Below are 24644 nucleotides of genomic sequence, written 5' to 3' on the forward strand. Positions count from 1 at the left end.
GGCATTTTTCCACGCTGCATTCTTGCAGCCTCTGCCTTTCAGTCTTGGGTCTCCAAGAGAGCGAGGGGCGAGTCTAAGAGAGCCTGCCTGTCCTGCACAGAGAGGCTTCACTTGTTCCCAGCCAGCCCGTGGTCCTGACCGACACTCTCAGGCCCTTCCATCACTCCGGCTCACCACACTGTGCCAACCTCCACACTTAGCGGATTGGCCCAGCTCTGCTTTCTACCCACAAAGCCTTCCTACTTCAAGACTGGTGCTGCACGGGCCTTGACGGCAGGCAGGACTCCGATCAGAGATGGAGGCTCATTTGCCCCGAGGCCAGCACATACGCACACAGTGACATCTGAGTCTCCCAGAGTACCTTCCCCAGCCCCACACCCCCTCCAGAAGGTTCCACGGGAACAAATCCAGGTTTCCGGCAGAAACAAGCCAGGCACAGGAGCAAGGCTAAGGGGGAGCCCCAGGAGAAGCAGGGTTCCTTCCACCTGCACAGATAAAACACTCCTGCTTGCCCAACCCAGCAATACCGGGCCCACAGTTCAGAGGAGCCAAGATTCTCTTGGGAAACATTGAAAAGATCCGGGGGACTCAGAGGGTCTTCCAGAAGCGGCAAGGCTGTGCCACTGCCTAACCTAGTAGTGTGGTTAGGACTGAGACGCATCCCACGAGGCCACGTGATGGTTCCTCAGCAGGCAGTCTGGGCAGGCACCTTCTCCAGCAGACTTTAAAAAAAGGGGGAGGGGGCTGGAGGGATGGCTTAGCAGTTAAGGCATTTGCCTGCAAAGCCAAAGGACCCAGGTTTGATTCCCCAGGACCCATGTCAGCCAGATGCACAAGGGGGCTGGAGTTTATTTACAGTGGCTGGAAGCCCTGGCATACCCATTTTCTCCCCCCCTTCTCTCCTTCTTTCTCTGATAAATAAATATTTTAAAAAGTTTTTAAAAAGCTACTTTATATTATCTATTTATTTGAGAGACAGAGAGAATGGGCATGCCAGGGGCTCTAGCCTCTGCAAACAAACTCCAGATGCATGTACCACCTTGTGCATCTGGCTTACGTGGGTACTAGGGAATCGAACCTGGGTCCTTAAGGCTTTGAAGGCAAGCGCCTTAACCACGAAGCCACTTCCCCAGCCCCCAGAAGACATTCAAGTGTGATGCTCAAACCAGCCCGAATCCCAGGAAAGCCTCCATCACTCATATGCACGCACACATATGAGGATGTGTTCATCCAGTCATAACACACCCCATGACAGTCACACGCACATTCATATGAGTTTGCCCACACAATACATTTACACACGTGTGTGCACCCACACTTACCCATGCACACACAAATGTGCAGTGAGTTGTTGGCCAGGGAGGTCCCTGATGCCCCAAAAACATTACAGGCCATTGCCGAGGCCCTTGGTTTCCCACCAGGAATTGATGGTAAGACCCTACTGCTGAAGATTACACATACTTGGGCTGCAAGGTCACTGAGAAATCCTGTTGGAACTGAGCTGATAACCTCCTCCATGTAGACCAGCTGACAGAAAGCTGGAAGAAGACATTCTGCATGCAATTCAGTGGGAGAAAGAGAAATCACCAGTAAAGATACTCAACAGTGGACACTGCAAGCCTTATAATTGGCCAGCCAGGCCAAATGAGCCAACAGGTGCAATTGGGACATGTCTGTCATGGTGGAAACCAACTGCCCTCTAATTGGACTGGAGGCCTGCTCCATGAGAGGGAATACATCCCTGATACTGAAAACTTAAAACAGAGGTAGTCATGAACCCTAGGAGTGTAACATCTGCTACTGTCTGGCTAAATGTATATACTATGCTCATCAAACTGCCCAGTAAGCACTTCTCTTAATGTTCATACTCTTATATTAATGCTACTCTCACTTTTGGTAGAGAATCTTCTCTTTTCAGATAGCAGCGACCTTGGGATGACTGAGAAGGTATCATGGTGCTGGAAAGAAGTGACCGGAGTGCTCAGTACTATAATATCTCTATCACACCTTCCAAGGCTCAGGGTCTAATGCAGAAGAGGTGGCAGAAAGAATGTAAGAGCCAAAGGAAGGGTAGGACTCCTTACAACGTGCTCTCCTCAGACACAAAATGGCCTGGATATCCATGACCCCACAGTGCCTGACACTACCTACACGGGACCATCATAATAGGAGGAAAAGATCATGACATCAAAATAAAAGAGAGACTGATTGAGAGGAAGAGGGGATGTGATGGAGAATGGAGTTTCAAAGGGGAGGGCATTACCATGGGATATTATTTATAATCATGGAAATCGTTAATAATAAAATAATAATAAATACATGTGCCCTCACACGCACCCAAGGGAGGAAAAGCACAAGACTGCCAATGCTGATACAAGGCCCCCGCTACACTGGATGTCTATGGGTCAGCAGCTCTGCCAATTGCGTGAGCAACGTGTGCGCCTGGCACTTTCTGTCTATCGGATGTGATCCCTGTGCAGGTGGCCTGCAGTGACCTCATTCCCCAACACCTCATGTCACACAGCTGGTGTCAGCGCCCCGGGGCCAGCCCCTGTGTCCCAGAGACCAGAGTGGCACCACAGCTTAGAAGGGGCCGAAGGAAGGGGTGGTGCATTGGTTCCTGAACACACAGGTACCAGGCGCAGAGGACAAGGCGGCCGGCTGGCATGGGGGAGGGCGGGGCCTGCGCCGGTATCAACATCCCAGCCGCCGGGGCTCCAGTTACTGCCTGGTCTGGGCTGTGGTCAGGACCCTGCATTAAAGGGGAAACTTGGGAGCCACCTGCCACAGACTTCCAGAGCGCTCAGCCCTCCCCGGCGACCATCAGACACTCTCTGAGCCTCCCTGAGAGCCAGGCCTGGCAGCCAGCCGGCGCCAGAGGCCCACAGAGGGACCAGTGCCAAGAGATGAGAAGTCACGGCCACTTTTGAAACAGGCCAGCTCCTGATGAGGGAAACTGAGGCACAGAAAGACGCTCCAGGGTCACTTGCTAGAACCAGAAACAGGTCACTTGGAGATGGACAGACATCCTACGAGAGAGGAGCTAGCTCAGAAGAGCTCGGGCCCAGAAACAGGAGCTTCCAAGCCCCCCAGTATCCTCCACATGAAGACGGTCCCAGGACATGGGGGGTAGGTCCGGGACAGACATGGATATAGGCACGGGGCACCCACGACTGAGCCTTGGTCTTGGGCCGCAGCAATGAGAGAGAGCTCCGAGCAGCTTAAACCCACAGGGAAGTAAAAGTGAGCCTAACTGAAAACAGACTTGACACTAATGCTCTCTCTCCTCCCGAAACCCTTTCCCACAGGGCTGAGTCACATAACAAGGCGCTTGTAGGATACTGACTAAGAACAGAACAACACAAGAAATGACACTGGCCAGCTCCTATCCTAATACACCTTCAGCCAAGGGCTTCTTTAAAACAAAACCACCCAAAGAGGAGGAAATTGCCCAGGCACACGGGGGACTGGCTGACAGCTCCAGCCTCACCTTCTCCTCGCAGACATCCCAGACTTGAGGACGCCAGAACCGGGCTGGAGGGATGGCTTAGCAGTTAAGGCGCTTGCCTGCAAAGCCAAAGGACCTTGGTTTGATCCCCCAGGACCCACGTAAGCCAGATGCACAAGGTGGCACATGTGTCTGGAATTCGTTTGCAATGGTGTACCCATTCTCCCTCTCTCTGCCTGCCTGTCTGTCTCTCTCTTTCTCTCTCTCTCTCAAATAATAAATAAATAAAAATAAAATATTTGGGCTGGAGAGATGGCTTAGTGGTTAAGCGCTTGCCTGTGAAGCCTAAGGACCCCGGTTCGAGGCTTGGTTCCCCAAGTCCCACGTTAGCCAGATGCACAAGGGGGAGCATGCGTCTGGAGTTCGTTTGCAGAGGCTGGAAGCCCTGGCGCGCCCATTCTCTCTCTCTCCCTCTATCTGTCTTTCTCTCTGTGTCTGTTGCTCTCAAATAAATAAATAAATAATTTTAAAAATTATTAAAAATAAAATAAAATAAAATATTTAAGAATGCCAGAACCAGAGACACTTCCTTGGTTGGTGAGAATGTAGGCCTGTAGACTCCTCCATCAGAGGGGACTCTTGACTTGCTTACTCAGCACCCCCAGATCCAGGGACCCCCCCCCCCACATCTGCCTGTTCACCAGGGGTCTATGGGGCTGGCCACCACGAACCTACACACGGATAGAGCATACACGGCCAAGAGGCATGATCAGTGAACCCATTAATGGGCAAAAGGAAGGCTTAGGAACAGCCCAGCGCCTACTTCTCGGGGCAGTTTCCGTCCTTTGCGTGAAGAGAGGTATTAACTCGTGGTGACCTGCTCCTGAGCCAGTCCCTGGCGGGTACCTAGACCTAGTACCATGGCACCCCACAGACCATCTGTCTACTCAAGAGCCATCCACTCCCAAACTTCACTGGGTGCCTGGCTCCCTCACTCCTAGGTAAGGGGTCTTCCCGGTTGAGGGCTTGCAGGACTCTCTCTCCCCGGCTGCACCCCCTTCCCCCGCCCCACACAGCTGTCACCTCAAGTGACAGAGAGCTCCACAGGGCCGCTCGGCCAGAACCGCCTCACTGCTGGAGCCGTGGTTAATGCTTAATGGTGAACATCAAACTTTGCCCTAAGCCTGCAGAGGCAGGGCGTACTGACTGTAGGAAAACAGGAGCTATAGACAGTCTAGCCAACTGGACTTGTGCCCCTCACTGCTAGAGGGAGAAGTCTGACCTCACACTGCACCCATCTGTACAGCTAACAAGAGGGGGAGCTTGTCTGTTAGCACCTGAGGACAGTGGCCCAGTGTCATTCTCCCCCAAACACAGGAGCCAGGACCCACCAGAACATCTCCTGGCCAGGTTTAGTGGTCTGTGTAAGAAGTTGGCCCTACATCCAATAGGAGAGGTCCTAACAAGTGTATCTTTACTCTTGAGCTAGATGGTTCAGCGGTTAAGGCGCTTGCTGGTGAAACCTAAGGACCCAGGTTCAATTCCCCAATATCCACATAAGCCAGATGCACTGGAGTTTGTTTGCAGAGGCTGAAGGCCCTAGCATGCCCATTCTTTCTCTCTTTGCCTCTTTTTCTCTCTCTCCCCTATCCCTCAAACAAATAAAAACAATATAATAGGTTGGGTGTGGTGGCGCAGGCCTTTAATCCCGGCACTCGGGAGACAGAGGAAGGAAGATCTCCGTGAGTTCGAGGCCACCCTCAGACTACATAGTGAATTCCAGGTCAGCCTGGGCTAGAGTGAGACTCTACCTCGAATGCCCTCCCCCCCCAAAATAAATTAATAATAAAAATAAAATATTTTAAAAAAGAATATCTCTGCTCCTTGCCCCCCCCCCTTGCTACAAGACAGAAAAGAACGGGAACAGCTCTCTACTGGCCCACACAGTGGGCAATCCTGCTGAGGCCTCAGATGTCTACTTGGCTGCCGTAAATCAGGCGTGTCCAGAACTCCAGGTGTGTCCAGCGCTCGACAAAGCCCCTTGTCCCCTCTTCCCGAGTGACGCTCTAGACCGCAAGACAGACACTAGAAGCCATGAGCCATCTACCCACTAGCATTCTCTATGGTGGGGCAATCACGTGACTCCCAGTGCCGTCCAGCATCCAGGGCACAAAGAAAAGGCTCCCTCCAGAGCTTAGAGAGCACCAGCGTGCCTGTACACATGGGCGCATGTATGTGCAAATGTGCCCTCCTGTGTCTGCCAGGGCCCCACGCTCAGAACACCCCTCAGACCATCTATGCAACTCCACAGAAGCTGCAAGGCCGGCGGACCACTCCACAGACCCGTGGATTAACAAGGTGTTGCAGTCAGGTTCGCACTGCTGGCAGAAATCACCCAACCAAGAGCAGCTTGTGGGGGGAAATGGGTTTGTTTGGGCTTACAGACTCAAAGGGAAGCTCCATGACGGCAGGGAAAACGATGGCATGAGCGGAGGGTGGACGTCATGCCCTGGCCAGCATAAGGTGGACAACAGCAACAGGAGAGTGTGCCAAACACCGGCAACGGGACACTGGCTGTAACACCCATAAGCCCGCCCCCAACAATCCACTGCCTCCAGGAGGCGTTAATTCTCAAATCTCCATCAGCTGGAAACCTAGCATTCAGAACACCTAAGTTTATGGGGGATACCTGAATGAAACCACCACACAAGGCAAGGACACACAGTACAGCAACTCCTCGGTGATGTCACCAATGTCCGACTCCCTCCCTCTGCGTGAAGTCTCCTCTCCCCATGGAGCACATGGGGCCCGCTCTGGGGGGGGTGGGGACACCCCAGAGACCCCAATCTGTCCACACACATGCACACAAGGCTCCTCCTGGTACGTTCCAGGCAGCCTTGCCCACGGAATTCCCCTTGGCCAAGTCAGTGCCCCATGGCAACAGGGCCTGACTCACCACCGTGGGTCAGGCTTTTCCCATGACATGTGGGGGACTGCAAGGCTGCATCTCTGGAGGTCAAGTGCTTGGCACCGCCGTTGCTGGTTGAGTAGTCCATGGCCAACCCTGGGCAGACCTTGGCACACGCTGCCCACTCTCCCACTAACTTCCAGCTACAACCACACTGTCCCTGGCACTCTGCAAAGTCCCTCGATGCTCAGCCTCACGGAACACACCCCGCTGCATGTTGCCCCACACACCTTGGGTTCCCAGTGCGCCCAGGGTGGGGAACCTGCACCCAGGCCTGTGAGGGGGCATGAGCTTGGTAGATCTTTCTAGATTAATGAAGTTGCACAACCACCACTGTCCAACAAGCTCAAGCCTGCCTGCCCCAAGGGACGTGACCACATGTAGGAACCTCAGAGGACCCTCTCCTTATGGAAGTCACTCTCTCAACCTCCTCTGCCTTTTAGAGAAGTTCAGGCATCTGCCCAGCACAAGAGTTAGGTCCGGGGAACATGCCAGAAAAAGACATTATTGCTAGGCCTAGGAGCCCCCGTGACATTGATGAAAAACGAGAGACTCACATACAGAACACACAGGGGCCTCACCACCCCTCCAAGGCTAAAGCAGGACAGGTGACTTCCAGCCACTTCCTACACAGCCTGACCCTGGGACAGGACGTGGTCAAGTACCGTGTGAACCTCTGCTGGGGAAGGACCTGAGCCCTCTCCCCTGATGCACACACACAGGCATTCAGGCTAGGCAAGGTGACTGGGCGTTCATACCTGTCATCTGGAGACATCTGAGAGGACGCCGCCACAGAAGGCTGGGTTCCCTGGCAGCCACCTGTTTAATGTCATCTTTTTTGTCTCCTCTGGCTGTTTTGTGCAGCACCGTCTCGCAATACTGGGCTCAAACTTAAGAGCCCAGAGGCAAATGCCCTACCACTAAGGAATATCCCAGCCTTGCCTTTGTTTGAAGAAAAAAAGAAAAGAAAAGAAAAAAGTGGGGGACTGGAGAGATGGCTTGGTAGTTAAGGCGCTTGCCTGCGAAGCCTGAGGACCCAGGTTCGATTCTCCAGGACCCACATAAGCCAGATGCACATGGCGGCACATGCATCTTGAGTTTGTTTGCAATGGCTGGAGGCCCTGGTGTGCCCATTCTCCCATTCTCTCTCTCTCTCCCCCTCTGTCTCCAATAAATAAAAATAAAGAAAGAAGGACGGAAGGAAGGAAGGAAATTGATACACAGAATGCTACATTTCCCAACATTTCCAATCGCCTGCACACTAAATATTGTCATCTCTCTCAGAAGGCATCATGGTGCTGGAACGAAGTGACCAGAGTGCTCAGCACTGCAATATCTCTATCACAATTTCCAAGGCTCAGGGTCCTTTGTGGGAGAGGGGGCAGAAAGAACATAAGAGCCAAAGGAAGGGTAGGATTCCATTCAATGTGCTCCCCCTAGACACAAAATGGCCTGGATATCCATGACCTCACAGTGCCTGACACTACCTACACAAGACCATCCTAAGAGGAGGAAAAGATGATGCCATCAAAATAAAATAGAGACTGATGGAGAGGGGGAGGGGATATGATGGAGAATGGAGTTTCAAAGGGGAAAGTGGGGGGAAGGAAGGTATTACCATGGGATATTTTTTACAATCATAGAAGCTGTTACTAAAAAAAAAATAAATGAATAAAAGTATAATATATATGTGTGTATATACATATATATAGTCATCTCTGAAAATAACCCTCAACCCCATTTTCAAGGATTCCCGACAGGATGGTGCTAAGGCCAATGCTCACCTGCCCCATGTCAACGTGATACACCCTTCCCTGAAATCCTGAACAGGACTGCCACTCCCTGTCCTTGCTTGGTGGGACAAGACTGGAAGCCTCATGTCCAGGAGTCAACCGGGACCCCTGAGGCCAGCTGAGCACATCTATGAGGAGGGAGGCAAGAAGTCCCCGGTTGGCCAACACAGTGCCTGCTATGAGCATTTAGTCATGGAAGGGGGATCCAAAAGAGGACCAGCAAGCAGGCCACAAGCCACCAGCGACTGAGGGAGGCCAGGCCACCAGGAGAAATGCCCATCCTGCAGTAAATCTATCCCGGAGCCCGTAGTGACACCGTGACCCAGCCTCCCAGCAGGATCCTCAGGCTTACGAGAGATGCTCGCTCTGAAGTCTGAAAGGAGCTATCTCGTCCCCAAGCCGCGTCCTCTCCCACTCCAACGCTGAAACCAGTTCCCACGGACAACCAAACACCCACAGGTCCCTTCACTTGTGGAGGCATCTCACAATAAGTAAGACTCAGGGGCTGGAGAGATGGCTTAGCGGTTAAGCGCTCGCCTGTGAAGCCTAAGGACCCCGGTTTGAGGCTCGGTTCCCCAGGTCCCACGTTAGCCAGATGCACAAGGGGGCACACGCGTCTGGAGTTCGTTTGCAGAGGCTGGAGGCCCTGGCGCGCCCATTCTCTCTCTCTCCCTCTATCTGTCTTTCTCTCTGTGTCTGTCGCTCCCAAATAAATAGATAAATAATTTAAAAAAAAATAAGTAAGACTCAGGTGGAATGTTCGGTCCTGCCCAAGGGCTCAGAGGCGTGGTGCCTGCCCTGGGCCGTGACCCCGTAACAAACAGGAGGGGGTGGGAGAACAGGAGGGAAGAACAGGAGGGGAGAACAGGAGCTGAAAAACTGAGAAAACAAAGCATGGGTGTTCCACTTTCCACCATCTGTCTCTGTCCTTCCCCCTGCCCGATCAATGCCCACTCATTAATGCTTCTCCCGGGGTCAGATGTACTAGGACACAGGGCCACAGCATTCCTGGCATTCAAGTGCCAGCGCGGGGTCTGCCAGGGTCACAGCGGCAGAAACAAGTCAAGGTTACGACCCAGCGTACTGGATGGCACAGCTTCCCACACTCGTACCACGAACCTCCTTAAGACAGAGCTGCAGGAAGCCCAGGAAGGCCGCTGGCTCCTTCCGGCTCTGGACTCTCAGGCCCAGGAGACCCTCTCCAGGCTGGGCAGAGCTGACCTCACTGCTAGGTTCTAGACCCTCACTCCGAACCCAGAATCTCCTTGCTCTGCAAGATGGGGTGGCTCAGGAAGCCCCAGTTCCACCACAACCTGGCTCTTCCTAGGCCTAGCTGACTTCACCACCCAGGAAGCATGTCCAGAAACTTCTATCTCCAGTGACTCTGGGGGGATGGGGGTCTGCACTGGAGGTGAACAGAGCTACAGTGTGTGCTGACTGTGACTGGACAGGGTGGCCCAGGCTGTGATTACTACACAAGGAATAACCCGACTGGAAGGACTTTCTCACTGAAACCAGCTGTAAGATCCCTTCTCATTGGCTAGGACCTGACAGCTCCTGTTAGAAATCAGTACAAAATCCGGCAAACAGCCCCCTCTCAGCACGGTGGCTCAAGTTCCCACAACATCTCCGGAAAGATGAAGAGTGTTCAGGGCGCAGCACAAGCAAATCCCCGCTGCAAGTACCACATGAACTCAGCCAAATTTCACAAGTTCAGCTAAGCTCATAAAAAGGGCGTTAATTAAAGTGTGCGCAAGGCCCACGCCTGCCCTGTCTGTTACGTGTGCATGTGCAGACAGCCAGAATCCTGACAGATGCTTGCTCTCCTGGAAGGCAAGTCTACGGCCTTGGGCTGCAGACGTGGCTTAGTGGTTAAGGTGCTTGCCTGCAAAGCCAAAGGACCCAGGTTCAATTCCCCAGGACCCACGTAGAGCCAGTTGCACAACGTGGTGCAAGCAAGTGTCTGGAGTTTGGTTACAGTGGCTACAGGCACTGGCACGTCCATTCCTCTCTCTTATCTGGCCCCCCTCTCTCAAACATATATATATATATATATGTGACATATATATATAAATATATAAATAAAACTTTTTTGGAAGATATTTTTTCTTTTTTTGTTTTTTTGAGATAGGGTTTCACTCCAGCCCAGGCTGACCTGGAATTCACTATGGAGTCTCAGGGTGGCCTCGAACTCACGGCAATCCTCTGCCTCCAGAGTGCTGGGATTAAAGGCGTGCGCCACCACACCCAGCAGATATCATTTCCTTTTTTTGAAAAAATATTTGTTTGGGCTGGAGAGATGGCTTAGCGGTTAAGCGCTTGCCTGTGAAGCCTAAGGACCCCAGTTCGAGGCTCAATTCCCCAGGACCCACCTTAGCCAGATGCACAAGGGGGCGCAGGCGTCTGGAGTTCGTTTGCAGCGGCTGGAGGCCCTAGTGCGCCCATTCTCTCTCTATATTTGTCTCTTTCTCTCTCTGTGTGTCTGTCGCTATCAAATAAATAAATAAAAATAAACAAAAAGTTTTAAATATTTATTAGAGAGGAAGAGGAGAGAGAGAGAATGGGCATGCAGGGTTTTCTGTGACTACAAACTCACTCTCGATGCATGTGCCACTTTGTACACCAGGCTTTGTGAGCTCTGGGGAGAGGCACTCAGGCCATCAGGCTTTACAAGCAAGTGCCTTTACCCACTGAAGCCATCTCTTTTCCAGCCTTCCTTTCTTTATTTTATTTTATTATTATTATTATGGACATACTTAGTATGAAGACGTCAGGTGTTGGCACCATCCTTTCCCTGGTCCCTGCCCCCATTCCCCTCCAGCCCTGGAATCAGATAAGGTTTCGGGGTCCTGATGGCAGAAGGGGTAAGAAAGTCATCAAGCAGCACCTTATCTCTGCCTGGGACCCGAACCACCCGAGGTGTGGCGAGAAATGAGTGTGTCTGCTGTAGGCCACTGGACACCCAGGAGGGGCCACTGGGGCTCCGTTTGGGGGTGGGGGTGCTGTTTTGATGCTGGCTTTCCCACCACACTTCACTGACCGCTGGAGACCAAGTGTGGGTTCTGTCTTCCGGGTTCTGTCTCCACCTCTCGCCTGATTTTGTGCGTCCAGCCAGACAGCAGCTATGACCACTACCTAGAGAGGACTAGCCCTCTGTGTGTGTGTGCGTGCGTGCGTGCGTGCGTGTGTGTGTGTCAGAGGTAGCATGGACGGCCCCACACCCCAAGGCATGGGTCACTGAGGGAAGTGAGCTGACCTCGGCTAGGTTACTTCCCGACTACTGCTCCTAAGCCTGCGCGCACAGAGGAAGTGCGGGACTTTACCGCCTGCTAACTGGCAACAAAAGCGATGAAGCCCGCAGCAAGACCTTCTGCGTGACAGCTACACCTCTATCCTCCCAGCCCCACAGCGGGGCCGCATGAGACGGGTTCTGGCCCTTGCAAGACCAGCTGCAGCTTTGGAAGTGCACTGGATCCTTTTCCCTTGAGAGACCCCAGGGAGCAGAGGGCCTATAAGCACTGAGGTCCCCGGGAAGGGGGGGGGGGGCGCCAAGGCATAGGCGACCTGCCATTATTAGGAGCACAGAAGTTGGATCTTGGAATAGGGATGGAGAGTCCCAGGCCCATCCCACCCAAGTGGAAAGTGAAAGTGCCAGAAAGTTCCAGATCCCGGGGAACAAAGAGAGGCAAGGAGGCGCTCTAAGAGCTCCCGCGCGCGCGCCAGCAGCCCCCTCCCCACCGGAGCTGAGCCTGGGTCCTTCCTCTGTGCCCCAATGGGAGGTGTGGCTGGTCCAAGGTCAGTCGAAGCAGATCTGGGATGCTGGCCCAGCTTATCGGACTGCCGCCGCCACGCCATTTGGGGCCCACCAGCGAAGGCCAGGAGGAGGACCGAGAGAGACCACCCACTCAGGGGGCAGCACCCCGGGCGCTTCCAGGGCCACCCAGAGACCTGGTAGCAACCTACACTAGCTCCAAAACACCTCCCCAGTCCCGTCAGGGTTTCTGGCACAGCCGAATTGCTTCCTGTACCCCAGCCTGGATGCCTGGGGCTGGCCATGCAGCACTGGGGAGCCCGTGCCTCCAAAGGGGCCTGGCCACAAACACACGTGGACGGCGGGTTCCTTAGGGACGGAGTGGACGGGGCCATCACTGCGCCCGTGGGTGCCCACCGGGACCGGGTTGCTATCCCAAGCAGGCTTGTCCCCTTTTGCCAGACCGTATCCATCTATCCATCCATGCATCCCACCACCCCGGCCGCAGGACCTCGGTGCGGAGCCGGTGGCGCTGAGGGCCCCGGGCCTCCTCTACCCTTTGTCCCAGGGCAGGTGCGGCCGAGCTCACCAGGGCTGGAGCCGGCGGGCTCGGTGACCTCAGGGGAAACCTCTGCCTCCGAGCGCTGGGCCGCGTCGTCCCCGGTGCCGTCGGCGCGGGCTTCCACCGGCACCACGGTGAAGTTGGTGGGCATGGCTCCCGGTCCCGTCCCGCTGCCCGCTCCGCCGCTGCTGCTGCCGCCGCCGCCACCACCACAGCAGCCTGGAGTCCGGCGTAGGGGCGGGTCCGCCTGGCCCGCCCCAGGCCACCACGTGACCTCACCTGCCCGCCCCCACGGCCGCCCGCGGAAAAGTTTGCCTGGATCCGGGCGGGGCGGCTTCCCGCCTAGGCAAAGCCCATCTTGGCCACGCCCCTCCGGAAAGACAATGCCCCCTGCAAGGGACTTGCAACCTACAAGACTCCGCCCCGCCCCGCCCCTGCAAGGGACTTGCAACCTACAAGACTCCACCCCGTCCCGCCCCAGCAGGGGACTTGCAACCTACAAGACTCCGCCCCGCCCCGCCCCTGCAAGGGACTTGCAACCTACAAGACTCCGCCCCGCCCCGCCCCGCCCCAGCAAGGGACTTGCAACCTACAAGACTCCGCCCCGCCCCGCCCCGCCCCTGCAAGGGACTTGCAACCTACAAGACTCCGCCCCGCCCCGCCCCTGCAAGGGACTTGCAACCTACAAGACTCCGCCCCGCCCTGGAACTCTGGCAGTTTAGGCCTCCGCCCCGCCCCTGACGACTCCGGTTCACCCCACCCGGGACCACGCCCCCCATCCCCTACCCTCCGTCGCCCCCTTCCCTCAGTTTCTCCATTATCCCCTTCCCCCCTCTCCCCGACTCCCTCTGCCTCGCAGATCACACCCTCTTTCCCCACTTTGCATCCCTATCTCGGCAGCCCAGATCCGAGCTGGTGACCTGGTCCTGGTGAAGCTGCCAGTCTAGCCCTTTGTTAGCCTCCAGGAGCTAACTGTCCTGTGAGGTTCTGGGCCACCCTGGGCGGGGGGGAGGGGGGGAAGAAGGGGGGACCGGGATTAAGTGCCACCGCCCAAGGGAGAAGTCTCCAGGACTCTGGAACTGGCCACGACCCAAGACCATTTGCACCTCCTCCTTAGGAGATGCAGCTCTTCAAGCTGGGCGCCCAGAGAAGGGAAGTTCCCAGCCTAGAGTTCCAGACCCCCCTTGGGTGCACTCCAGGAAGCTATTGACCGTCCTACCAGATCCTGGTACATTTTAATTGGATGGCTTGTGGAAATTTAGAAACAACCAAACACTTATTACAGGAAGAAAAAAACTCTCAGACTAAAAAGATATGTGGGGCTGGAGAGATGGTTCAGTGGTTAAGGGGCTCGCCTGAAAAGCCTAACAACCAGGGTTCGATTCCCCAGTACCCAGTGCTCATGTAAAGCCAGATACACAAGGTGGTGCATGCGTATGGTGTTGCTCACAGCTGCTGTAGGCCGTGAGGCACCCACATTCTTTCTTTCATTCATTCGTTCTTTTTTTCTCTCTGCTTGCAAATAATTTTTTTTTAATTATGGGCAGCAGTAAGCACTTCTCTTAATGCTCATACCCATAGATTAATGCTACTCTCACTTTTGGTTAGAGAACCTTCTCTTTTCAGATGGCTGTGATCACTGGGATGATCCAAAAGGCAAACATAGTGCTGAGAAGAAGTGACAGAGGAGTGCTCAGCACTGAAACATTTCTATCGCACCTTCCAAGGCTCAGGGTTTAATGCGGAAGAGGTGGCAGAAAAAATGTAAGAGCCAAAGGAAGGGTAGGACTCCTTACAACGTGCTCCCCCCAGACACAAAATGTCCTGGATCTCCATGACCTCACAGTGCCTGACACTACCTACACAAGACCATCCTAAGAGGAGGAAAAGATCATGACATCCAAATAAAAGAGAGACTGGTTGAGAGATGGGGAGGGGATATCATGGAGAGTGGAATTGTTAAGGGGAAAGCAGGGGGTGGGGGAGAGGAAGGGAGAGAATTACCATGGGTTATTGTGTACAATTATGGAAGTTGTCAATTAAAGAATAAACTTAATTTTTAAAAACCTGTGCCATGTGGGGGCTCTGGAGAGATGGTTCAGTGGTTAAATTGCTTGCCTGCAAAGCCTAAGGACCCTGTTTGATGGTACAAGACCCTCATAAAACTAGATGCACAAGGTGGTACAAGCACCTGGAGTATATTTGCAGTGGCTAAAGACCCTGGTATGCCTATTCTCTCTCTGCCCCCCTCTCTCTCAAATAAATAAAATATTTAAGGGGAAAAAAAAAGTTACGGGCAGGTGGAAGATGTAGCTCATTGGGGGAGGGCTTGCCTACTGTTGTAAAGGCAACACACCCCACGAAAAGTTATGGCCCTCCTGTGTCAACAAATCACCCCAAATCATCTTAGACAGTGTAGCAGAAAACGGCGTACAGAGCTGCTCACAGCCTGTCCAACTCCAGGCCAGGACAGTCCAGCTGCCCTTAGCCAGGTGAAGGTTTCGGAACACAGCCCAAGAACCCAGGCTGGATTCCCCAGAACCCATGTAAGCCAGCTGCACAAGGTGGCGCATGCCTCTGGTGTTGATATGTAGTGGCTCCGAGGCCCTGGTGTGCCCTTTCTTTCTCCACTCCCCTCAAATAAATAAATAAAATAGAGAGAAAAAAAAAAAAAGGCTGGGCGTGGTGGCGCACACTTTTAATCCCAGCACTCAGGAGGCAGAGGTAGGAGGATCGCTGTGAGTTCAAGGCCACCCTGAGAATACATAGGGAATTCCAGGTCTGCCTGAGCTACAGTGAGACCCTACATTGGAAAACCAAAAAAAAAAAAAAGAAAAAAGAAATTTTAATCTGAAACCAGCTAAAAAAAAAAAAATAAAGGTCATTTCCATCAAAGACCTCCAGCACCTGAGGAGGCCTGCCTGTCTCCTCCTGGGAAGGCTCTTTTGCACAGGAGCGCAAGGGAGGCTTGGGCTGCTCCTGGGCAGCCACCTCCAGCCCCTGCTGTGGAGCTGGGAGAATCTTGTCAGGGCCACACCCTGACCCCTCCTTCTTCCAGGAACTATCGCATTACTCCCTAGGTCAACCAGACCTCGGTTGGGAACAGTGACCAAAACATGTCCTGGTGTGTGTGTGTGTGGCAGGGGGAAAAAGGGCAAGAAGAGCCCCTCTGAGTCAGAATCTGCCCCTTGGGAGCGGAGTGAGCCCGGCGCGATCACAGAAGTTTCAGTACTGAGCCTTCAAAAGTGACTGATCGCCGGGCGTGGTGGCGCACGCCTTTAATCCCAGCACTGGGGAAGCAGAGGTAGGAGGATCTCTGTGAGCTCGAGGCCCACCCTGAGATTACATAGTGAACTCCAGGTCAGCCTGGGCTAGAGTGAGGCCCTACTTCGAAAAACCAAAAGAAAAACCAAAATATAGTGACAGCTCTCTGTTAAGCAGTGATGTCATTAGGTCATCCCAAGAGTGAGCACCCAAGACTGGTCCCTGGGGGCACGGCCACATGGGAAGGCGCTGTGCTTACTAACCTGACGTCATGTGGTCTTCAAGGGTGCTGGCCTACAGGTCCTAAAGCCAGGATTCAGCAGCAGCGCTGAAGGCCCTTGACCAGAGAAAATCAGGACACAGGGGCATCTAAGAGATGAGGGAACAATCTCCGCAGCCTGCTCCCTAACAAAGGCCACGGGCTGAGGCTGATGCCTCTCCCCTTAACTGATCTCACCTGAGTCTCGGTGGAAGCAGGTGTGCTTCCGGGAATTTTCGGCGAATCACTGAAGGGGGGGCGGGCTCCCTGTAACTACCTCAGGTCAAGACAGAAGCCCTTCCAGGACCCTCCCAAGCTTACTTAGCTACAGCCCCTCCCCCAGCACACACGCACACGTGCACACACACACACACACACACACACACACACGCAGGCGTGTGCGCACGCGCACACACTATAAGAAAGTTCTAGGGCTGGAGGGAAGGCTTAGCCATTAAGGCACTTACCTGCAAAGACAAAGGACCCAGATTCAATTCCCCAGGACCCATGTAAGCCAGATGCACAAGGGGGCGCATGGGTCTGGAGTTTGCTTGCAGCGGCTGAAGGCACTGTCATGTCTATTCTCTGTATCCGCCTTTCTGTCTCTCAAATACATAAAATAAATAACTATTTTTAAAAAGAGCCAAAGACTGGCATGCTGGCTCACACCTTTAATCCCAGCACTCTTAGAGGCAGAGGTAGGAAGATCGCTGGAAATTTGAGGCCACCCTGAGACGACACAGTGAATTCCAGGTCAGCCTGGGCTACAGTGAGACCCTACCTCAAACAAACAAAACGAGCTGGGCATGGTGGCACATGCCTTTAATCCCAGGACTCGGGAGGCAGAGGTAGGAGGATCGCCATGAGTTCGAGGCCACCCTGAGGCTACATAGTGAATTCCAGGTCAGCCTGGGCTAGTGCAAGACCCTACCTTGAAAGCAGTTAAGTGCTTGTTTGTGAAACCTAAGGACTCACGTAAGCCAGATGCACAAGGTAGTGGTACACGCATCTGGATTTTGTTTGCAGTGGCTGGAGGCCCAGGCAACCCATTCTCTATCTGCCTCTTTCTCTCTGTCTATCACTCTCAAATAAATAAATAAAAATAAACAAAAATTTTAAAAAAGAATTAAAAATAAAGGGCTGGAGAGATGGCTTAGTGGTTAAGCACTTGCCTGAGAAGCCTAAGGACCCTGGTTCGAAGCTCAGTTCCCCAGGACCCACGTAAGCCAGATGCGCAAGGGGGCGCACATGTCTGGAGTTCGTTTGCAGTGGCTGGAGGCCCCGGCAGGCCCATTCTGCCTCTTTCTCTCTCTCTCTCTCTCTCTCTCTCTCTCTCTCTTGCTCTCAAATAAATAAATAAACAAATTAAAAGAAAGCTCTAAGAACATGTCCTCTGGTGAGCACTACATTTTAACTTTTCTTCAGCAGCAGCGAGAAGCCCCTTGCATACTCTGTGGGGGTTTTCTTAATATCCCAGAGTGGTTCCGAACCTGCTGCGTAGCTGAGGATGACCTTAAACTGCTGACCCTCCTGCCTCTACCTTCTGAGGGATGGGATTGCAGACATGCACCACCACACCCGGTTTATTCAGGTGCTGGGGATCAAACCAGGGGCTTTGTGCTTCTAAGCAAGTGTGCCTACTGAGTAACACCTCCAGCCCTGTGAGGTGTTTTTAAAACACAAAATAAGGAGACAGAGTACAAACGTCTGCACCTCCTGCCTCCTTCTTCCCAAGTCTCTCAGAGGTGAGTTTTCTGTTCTTGCTTACTGGGGCCAGCAGGGCCACACCGGCGCGTAGAAACCTTGGACTCTCTCTGGGGTCTCACTATCACAGTTCAGGTAGGGCCCTGCTGTCACCCAGGGGTGGAGGCAAACCTCCACAGGCTGCTGGTGACAGACATGCACATCAGTCACATGTGGGCCTATGGAGCCATTCTGAAGTAGAATGGCCTGATGTCCATTCCTAGGTGTGGCTGTCCATCCAACTAAAGGTCCAGGGCCTGGGGCGGACATGGTCCCTGCAAGCAGTAAGATACAGGAAGCAACCAGGCTTTGTGCTGGTTTCTCATTCACCACCCCTGGCACCTGTTGGCAGCCCAGGACCCGCCCTTCCTTTGGAAGCTGCCTTCAGGGTGCAGACCAGAAACACACCCTGCTCTCCAGGGCTTCCCTGAGCAGCGTTCCAGGCACGGGCAGGATGAGGCCGCCCAGGCACTGTTCGGTGAGGGCCTAACTGGGCCCTGGAGTGTCCAGCCTTTTGCTCTAAGGCAGCCCACTTCCTTTCATATCACCAGCCCATGTTGCCTTTCCTCCTCTTCCTCCAAAATCCAGTCCGTCCAAGCCGAAGGTGCACACACGGCGTTACCCAAAAACACCACCCAGCGCCACCCTCCTGTGACAGTCTCTGATTTCGCTGTGTGTCATTGGCATCAACTCAGGGACTTTCTGCCCACCAGCAGGGACTGGTGGCTCGTTTCACGGCTCAAATCCCCCCAGGTTGTGAGAGCCTGGCTCATCCTACAGGCTGGGCAGGATGGGATGGCCTCCAGACATGATCACAGAGGGCAAGTTTGTCAAACAGCGGCCAAGCACAGATTTACAATCATGATCAAACCACAAGGCCCTTTGTAGCCTCCAAACAAGCTCTTAACCGTAGATAAACTTGAGAGGGAGTAAAGTTAGGGTGACCGGACCCCCAAAAGTCAAAAAGGCCAGGAAAAGCCGGGCGTGGAGGTGCACACCTTTATTTAATCCCAGCACTCGGGAGGCAGAGGTAAGAGGATCGCCATGAGTTTGAGACCACCCGGAGACTACATAGTGAACTCCAGGTCAGCCTGGGCTAGAGTGAGAACCTACCTTGGGGGGCGGGGGAAAAAAGAAAGAAAGAAAGAAAGAAAGAAAGAGGGAAAGAAAGGGGAAAAAAAAGAAAGAAACGGAGGAAAGTCTGCCCTTGGTAGAAATCAAAGATGATCTGTCTGACTTTTAATCTCTTGCCTAGCTCCCTAGACCTGTTTTTCTTTTTTTTTTTTTTTTTTTGGTTTTTCGAGGTAGGGTCTCCTGTAGCCCAGGCTGACTTGGAATTCACTCTGTAGTCTCAGGGTGGCCTCGAACTCATAGTAATCCTCCTGCCTCTGCCTTCCAAGTGCTGGGATTAATCCTTTAAAGGTGTATACACCACCATGCCCCCACTAGACCTGTTTTTCTACAAACAACCAGAACCCCTCCTGGGAGGGAGGTCTTTCACAGCATTAACAATGTGGTGGGTCAAGTTCAGCCCCTGGAACTTGGTGGCAGGGCCAGCCACTTCCTGAGACAGCGCCTACCCCTAACCAAGCAGCTGTCCCTCTGGTTCACCTGAGCAGGAAGACAGCCCCTCACCATAAGGTTATAAGGCGAGGGCAGGTTCTCAGACCACTTGGGAACTAAGCCCCCAGCCCTTCCTCTCCACATCAGCCCTTTACCCCCTTAAGAGCACGAATGGCAGGAGTTTCTAGAACCGTCTTTTCTCTCTTTCCATGGTTTTTTTTTTTTCAGGCCTCCACGGGGGATCTTAGCCATGTGGGGCCTTTCCTTGGCTTTGCACTTCTTTCAATAAATGTAATGGTTTAATAATTATCCTCAGGCTTCTTAAAAAATATTTTTATTTATTTATTCATTTATTTATTTATTTGAGGGGGGGATAAAAGGCAGAGAGAAAGACAGAATGGGTGCGCCAGGGCCTCCAGCCACTGCAAACAAACTCCAGATGCACGTGTCCCCTTGTGCATCTGTCTTATGTGGGTCCTAGGGAATCAAACCGGGGTCCTTAGGCTTCACAGGCAAACACCTTAACCGCTAAGCCATTTCCCCAGCCCCCTCAGTCTTTTTTAAATTCAATTCTTTAATTAAAATTAGAAACGAACCTAGGGTTTGGGGTTCAAGGACTTTCTTGACCCCAACATCCTATTACAAACTGACAAAGTGAGCCGGGCGTGGTGGTGTATGCCTTTAATCCCAGTACTTGGGAGGCAGAGGTAGAAGGATCACTGTGAGTTCAAGGTCACCCTGAGACTACGTAGTGAATTCCAGGTCAGCCTGAGTTAGAGTGAGACCCTAGCTCAAACAAACAAACAAACAAACAAACAAACAAAAGCCTAACAAAGTGGTCTCCATTAAAATCACACACTGGGACTATATCTATATCTATCTATCTATCTATATATATATGTATATATATATATATATATATATATATATATATATTTTTTTTTTTTTTTTTTTTTTTTTGCTTTTTTGTTTGGTTTTTCTGGGTAGGGTCTCACGCTAGCACAGGCTGACCTAGAACTCATTCTGTACTTCCAGTTTGAACTCACAGTGATCCTCCTCCTTCTGACTCACAGCTATGCCTCCCGAATGCTGGGATTAAAGGCGTGTGCCACCATGCCCAACTTAAAAAATAACACATATTTTTTTAAGATCACACCCTTCTATTTTCCCCTTTAAGGCTGAGGAAGGAAGGCCAGCGCACACAGCGGCTGCTTATCTGCGTGGCTGAGCTCAGGCCTGCACAGATTCTACATGGGTGACGGCGAGCAACAGGGCAGAGAGGCCAGACGCCGAGCAGATGCTCCACAGAGGACCAGCATGCCACCCGTGTGCAAGAGGCGACCTGCGGTGGTGGTTCTGCCCGCGGTGGCAAGCCCAGTTTCCGTGCCGCTGGGGCCACGTGTGATGTGCCGTCACCTAGGCATGCTGTGTGGCAGGGACTCAGAAAGCTCTAGACAACCAGATGTGCCTGAACACATACCCAAGGCAACGGTGAACAGAACTGCACTGTGAATCCCACGTGGAAACCAAAACCAAAGTCGCACACAATTGCAGATGCCTGTACAGCCTCGAGGAGGTCCAAAGCAGACTCTTGAGACTCTGCGGCTCAGGGAAGAACACCCCGATGTTGAGGATGGCGGCTGGGGAAGGGAGAGTGTCTCCAGGGTAGAGGTCTGTTTAGCCTGACCTAGTGGGGTCAGAAACATATGCAAAAAATGCATATATAAAAGATCACACACTTCAGGCTGGAGAGATGGCCTCAGCAATTAAGGTGCTTGCCTACAAAGTCAAAGGACCCAGGTTCAATTCCTCAGGACCCACATAAGCCTTGTACCTGGAGTTTGCAGTGTTTGGAGGCCCTGATTCACCCATTCTTTCTATCTCTCTCTCTTTCTCTCAAATATATAAATACAGCCGGGCGTGGTGGCGCACACCTTTAATCCCAGCACTCGGGAGGCAGAGGTAGGAGGATCGCCATGAGTTCAAGGCCACCCTGAGATTACAAAGTTAATTCCATGTCAGTCTGGACCAGAGTGAGACCCTACCTCGAAAAACCAAAAAAAAAAAAAAATATATATATATATATATATATATACAAATAAAATATTTTAAAAAGAATCACACACTTCCGGTTTCCCCTTCAAAGATTAAAAATAAGATTTAAAAAAAAAAAAAGCAGCCCACTGCACCCAGTGGTGGGATTCACAGGCACAGCCTGCAGAAGTGGGCCTTACTGGGTGTGGTTGTCCTGAGTGAAGACAGGAAGGTTAGGGCTGAGGAGATGGCTTAGTGGTTAAGGCGTTTTTCTGCAAAGCCAAAAGATCCCGGTTCGACTCTCCAGGACCCACATAAGCCAGATGCACAAGGGTGCTGCACGCATCTGGAGTTCATTTGCAGTGGCTGGAGGCTCTGGTATGGCCATTCTTTCTCTCTCTGTCTCTCAAATAAATAAATAATATATATATATATTTTTAAAAACCAGGGTGGGCCAGCACTCAGGAGGCAGAGGTAGGAGGATCACCGAGAGTTCTGAGACTACATAGTGAATTCCTGAGCCTGAGCCAGAGTGAGACCCTACCTCAAAAAACCAACCAAACAAACAACAACAAAATAATCAGGGGGCTGGTGGGATGGCTTAGTGGTTAAGGCATTTGCCTGCAAAGCCAAAGGACCCAGGTTCAATTCCCTAGATCCCACGTGAGCCAGATACACAAGGGGACACATGCATATGGAATTTGTCTGCAGTGGCTAGAGGCCCTGGCATCCCCATTCTCTTTCTGTCTGTCTGTCTCTCTCCCCCTCTTTCTCTATCAAATAAATAAATAAATAAATATTTTAAATAAACCAGGAAGGTCAGCCTGGCCTTAGAAAGGGTCGAGCTCTGCTCTACTTCCTAACTGCGAAGTCCGAAGCTTTGCTTTGTGTTGTAGCAGAAAACCCAGAGCCACCCGACTTGGCACCTGGCCCTGCGTACAGGTCTCCAAGTCCCACTGTTTCCCAGCAGTGGGAGGCCTGGGTTGTTTCTGACACATCCTTCTGTCAACAGGAAAGGGCAAGCCGGCAAATATTTGTCAAATCACAAAGCCTACTTAGTATAAAAGAACTCCATCTGCTCACCCGTCCCTGACAGAGGTGCTGGCCTCTGAGGTTTGGATTTCTACAAGCCAAATCCCCAGACACAATGCACCCCACTCCGGGGATCCGGCCCCACCCCCAACGGGGGCGGGCCTTTACCCTGGCCAGTCAAGGGCCCTTGGCGCACCCCTCCAGCAGCTCACGGGTGCCACGGTAGCAGGGGTAGGGTGCAGGCCAAAGGCCAAGCTGAGGATTTGACCCCCATTTCCTCTGGAGACCTCTCCGAAGTATGCCACCCTACCATTCCCCTTGCCCCAGACACACCCTACATCTTTCTCTGCATAGATTCAGCTAATCCTGGAAAACAGTCCACAGGCACAATAGTACCGCTCACTTCCTGGTGCCCAGGGAGGTCAAGTCACTTGCTCAAGGTCACATAGCCAGCAGGGACAGGGCAAGGGCTGGGCTACGGAAGCCAGGGGTGAGTGGATGCCCCGATAGGTGTGTGTGGCCCATGCTGACCTCCTCAGCTCAGTGGTCCGTTCCTGAGTTGCGGCTTCCAGCTGGCCACACAGCCACGGCTGTAGGCATAATGGGACAAGTGGGAATGTGTCCCAGGCTTCAGAGCCACCCACCTTATCTCTCCCCTCCATCCCTGCATGCTCTAGACTCAGTTTCTCCAACATCCAAGTCCAAATTAAACCCACCCATCCTTGCCCCAGCCTATCAGGAATCCCGTACAAGTTGACTTGGCTGACCAAGCCAGGGACCCTTCCCCTAGCGGGGCTGTGTCCAAGAGCGGGGGAGACTTGGGAGTTGAGCCTTTCCGAATCAACCCGGCCTCACAATCCTCGCCCGCAGCCACCAGAGCTGGAACTTTCTCCTTTCAGGGAGCGGAGACCCTTGAGCTGTCGCATGGGTCACACGGGCACAGCCACAAGCAGCAGAGCTCCTATTGGCACTCTGTGGGCCTTTGCTCTCAACCCAGCCTTGGGCGGGTGTTTAAACACACTCATTTGGAGCTGGAGAGATGACTTAGCAGTTAAGGCACTTCTTGCAAAACCAAAGGACCTCGGTTGGATTCCCCAGGACCCACGTAAGCCAGATGCACGAGGTGGCGCACACATCTGGAGTTCGTTTTAATTGGCTGGAAGCCCCAGTGCGCCCATTCTCTCTCTCTCACTCTCTCTCTGTCTGTCTCTTTCTCTCTCACTCTCTCAAATAAATAAATAAATAAATTTTTAAAATACTAATTTGGGAGCTGGAGAGATGGGTCAGTGGCTAAGGTGCTTGTCTGCAAAGCCTAAGGACCCGAGTTCCATTCCCCAGTACCTACACAGAGCCAGATGCACAAGGTGACACGTGCATCTGGAGTTCATTTGCAGTGGCTACAGGCCCTGGAGCACCCATTCTCTCCCTTCCCCCTTCTCTGCCTATTTTTTTTTCTCTTCCAAATCAATAAATAAAAACTTGAAAATAATCATTTGGGCTGCATTTTCCTTTTTTTTTTTTTTTTTGTCTGTTTATTTGTTTGTTTTAGGTAGGGTCTCACTGTAGCCCAGGCTGTTTTTTGTTTGTTTGTTTTTTAGTTTTTTCCAGGTAGGGTCTCACTCTAGCTCAGGCTGAGCTGGAATTCACTCTGTAGTCTCAGGGTGGCCTCAAACTCACAGCGATCCTCCTACCTCTGCCTCCAAAGTGCTGGGACTAAAGGCGTGCACCACCCAGCCTGGCTGCATTTTTCTCTGTTAAAAGGATTTATTCTCGGGGCTGGAGAACTGGCTAAGTGGGTAAAATGTTTGCCTTGCAAGTGTGAGGACTTAAGTTTGATCCACAGGACCCATGTAAATGCTAGAAACGGGTGCCATGTGCCTGTATGCCCAGCATTGAGGAGGCAGAAACAGGCAGATCCCTGGGAGCCAGCTTGTGTCCAGCGTAGCCTAATTGGTGAGATTCCGGAGAATGAGAAACCCAGCCTCAAAAAAATGTGCATCCCCGGGCATGGTGGCTCACGCCTTTAATCCCAGCACTCGGGTCAGCCTGGGCCAGACTGAGACCCTACCTCGAAAAACCAAAAAAAAAAGGTTCTTTTTTTTAAATATCTTTTATTTATTTGAGAGAGAGAGAATGGGCATGACTGTGTCTATCCACTGCAAATGAACTCCAGATGCATGCGCCCTCTTGTGCATCTGGCTTACGTGGGTCCTGGAGAGTCAAACCG

At 52.5% G+C, this 24644-nt stretch overlaps 1 protein-coding gene across 2 annotated transcripts in view; it reads right to left on the reverse strand.

Moving 5' to 3' along the window:
• Window positions 1-12700, reverse strand: part of Slc12a7 (solute carrier family 12 member 7) — a 74921-nt gene extending 62221 nt beyond the window's left edge. Inside the window, exon 1 of one of the 2 annotated variants that reach the window (XM_045138929.1) lies at window positions 12550-12700. In XM_045138929.1, the coding sequence (XP_044994864.1) occupies window positions 12550-12673 (124 nt within the window). In that variant the 5' untranslated portion in view covers window positions 12674-12700. The remainder of the gene's footprint in view (window positions 1-12549) is intronic. The other variant, XM_045138930.1, reaches the window with a different exon arrangement.
• Between the last annotated feature and the right edge of the window lie 11944 nt (window positions 12701-24644).

This window comes from Jaculus jaculus, chromosome 20 (assembly GCF_020740685.1).
Source record: "Jaculus jaculus isolate mJacJac1 chromosome 20, mJacJac1.mat.Y.cur, whole genome shotgun sequence".
Classification (NCBI taxonomy): Eukaryota; Metazoa; Chordata; class Mammalia; order Rodentia; family Dipodidae; genus Jaculus; species Jaculus jaculus.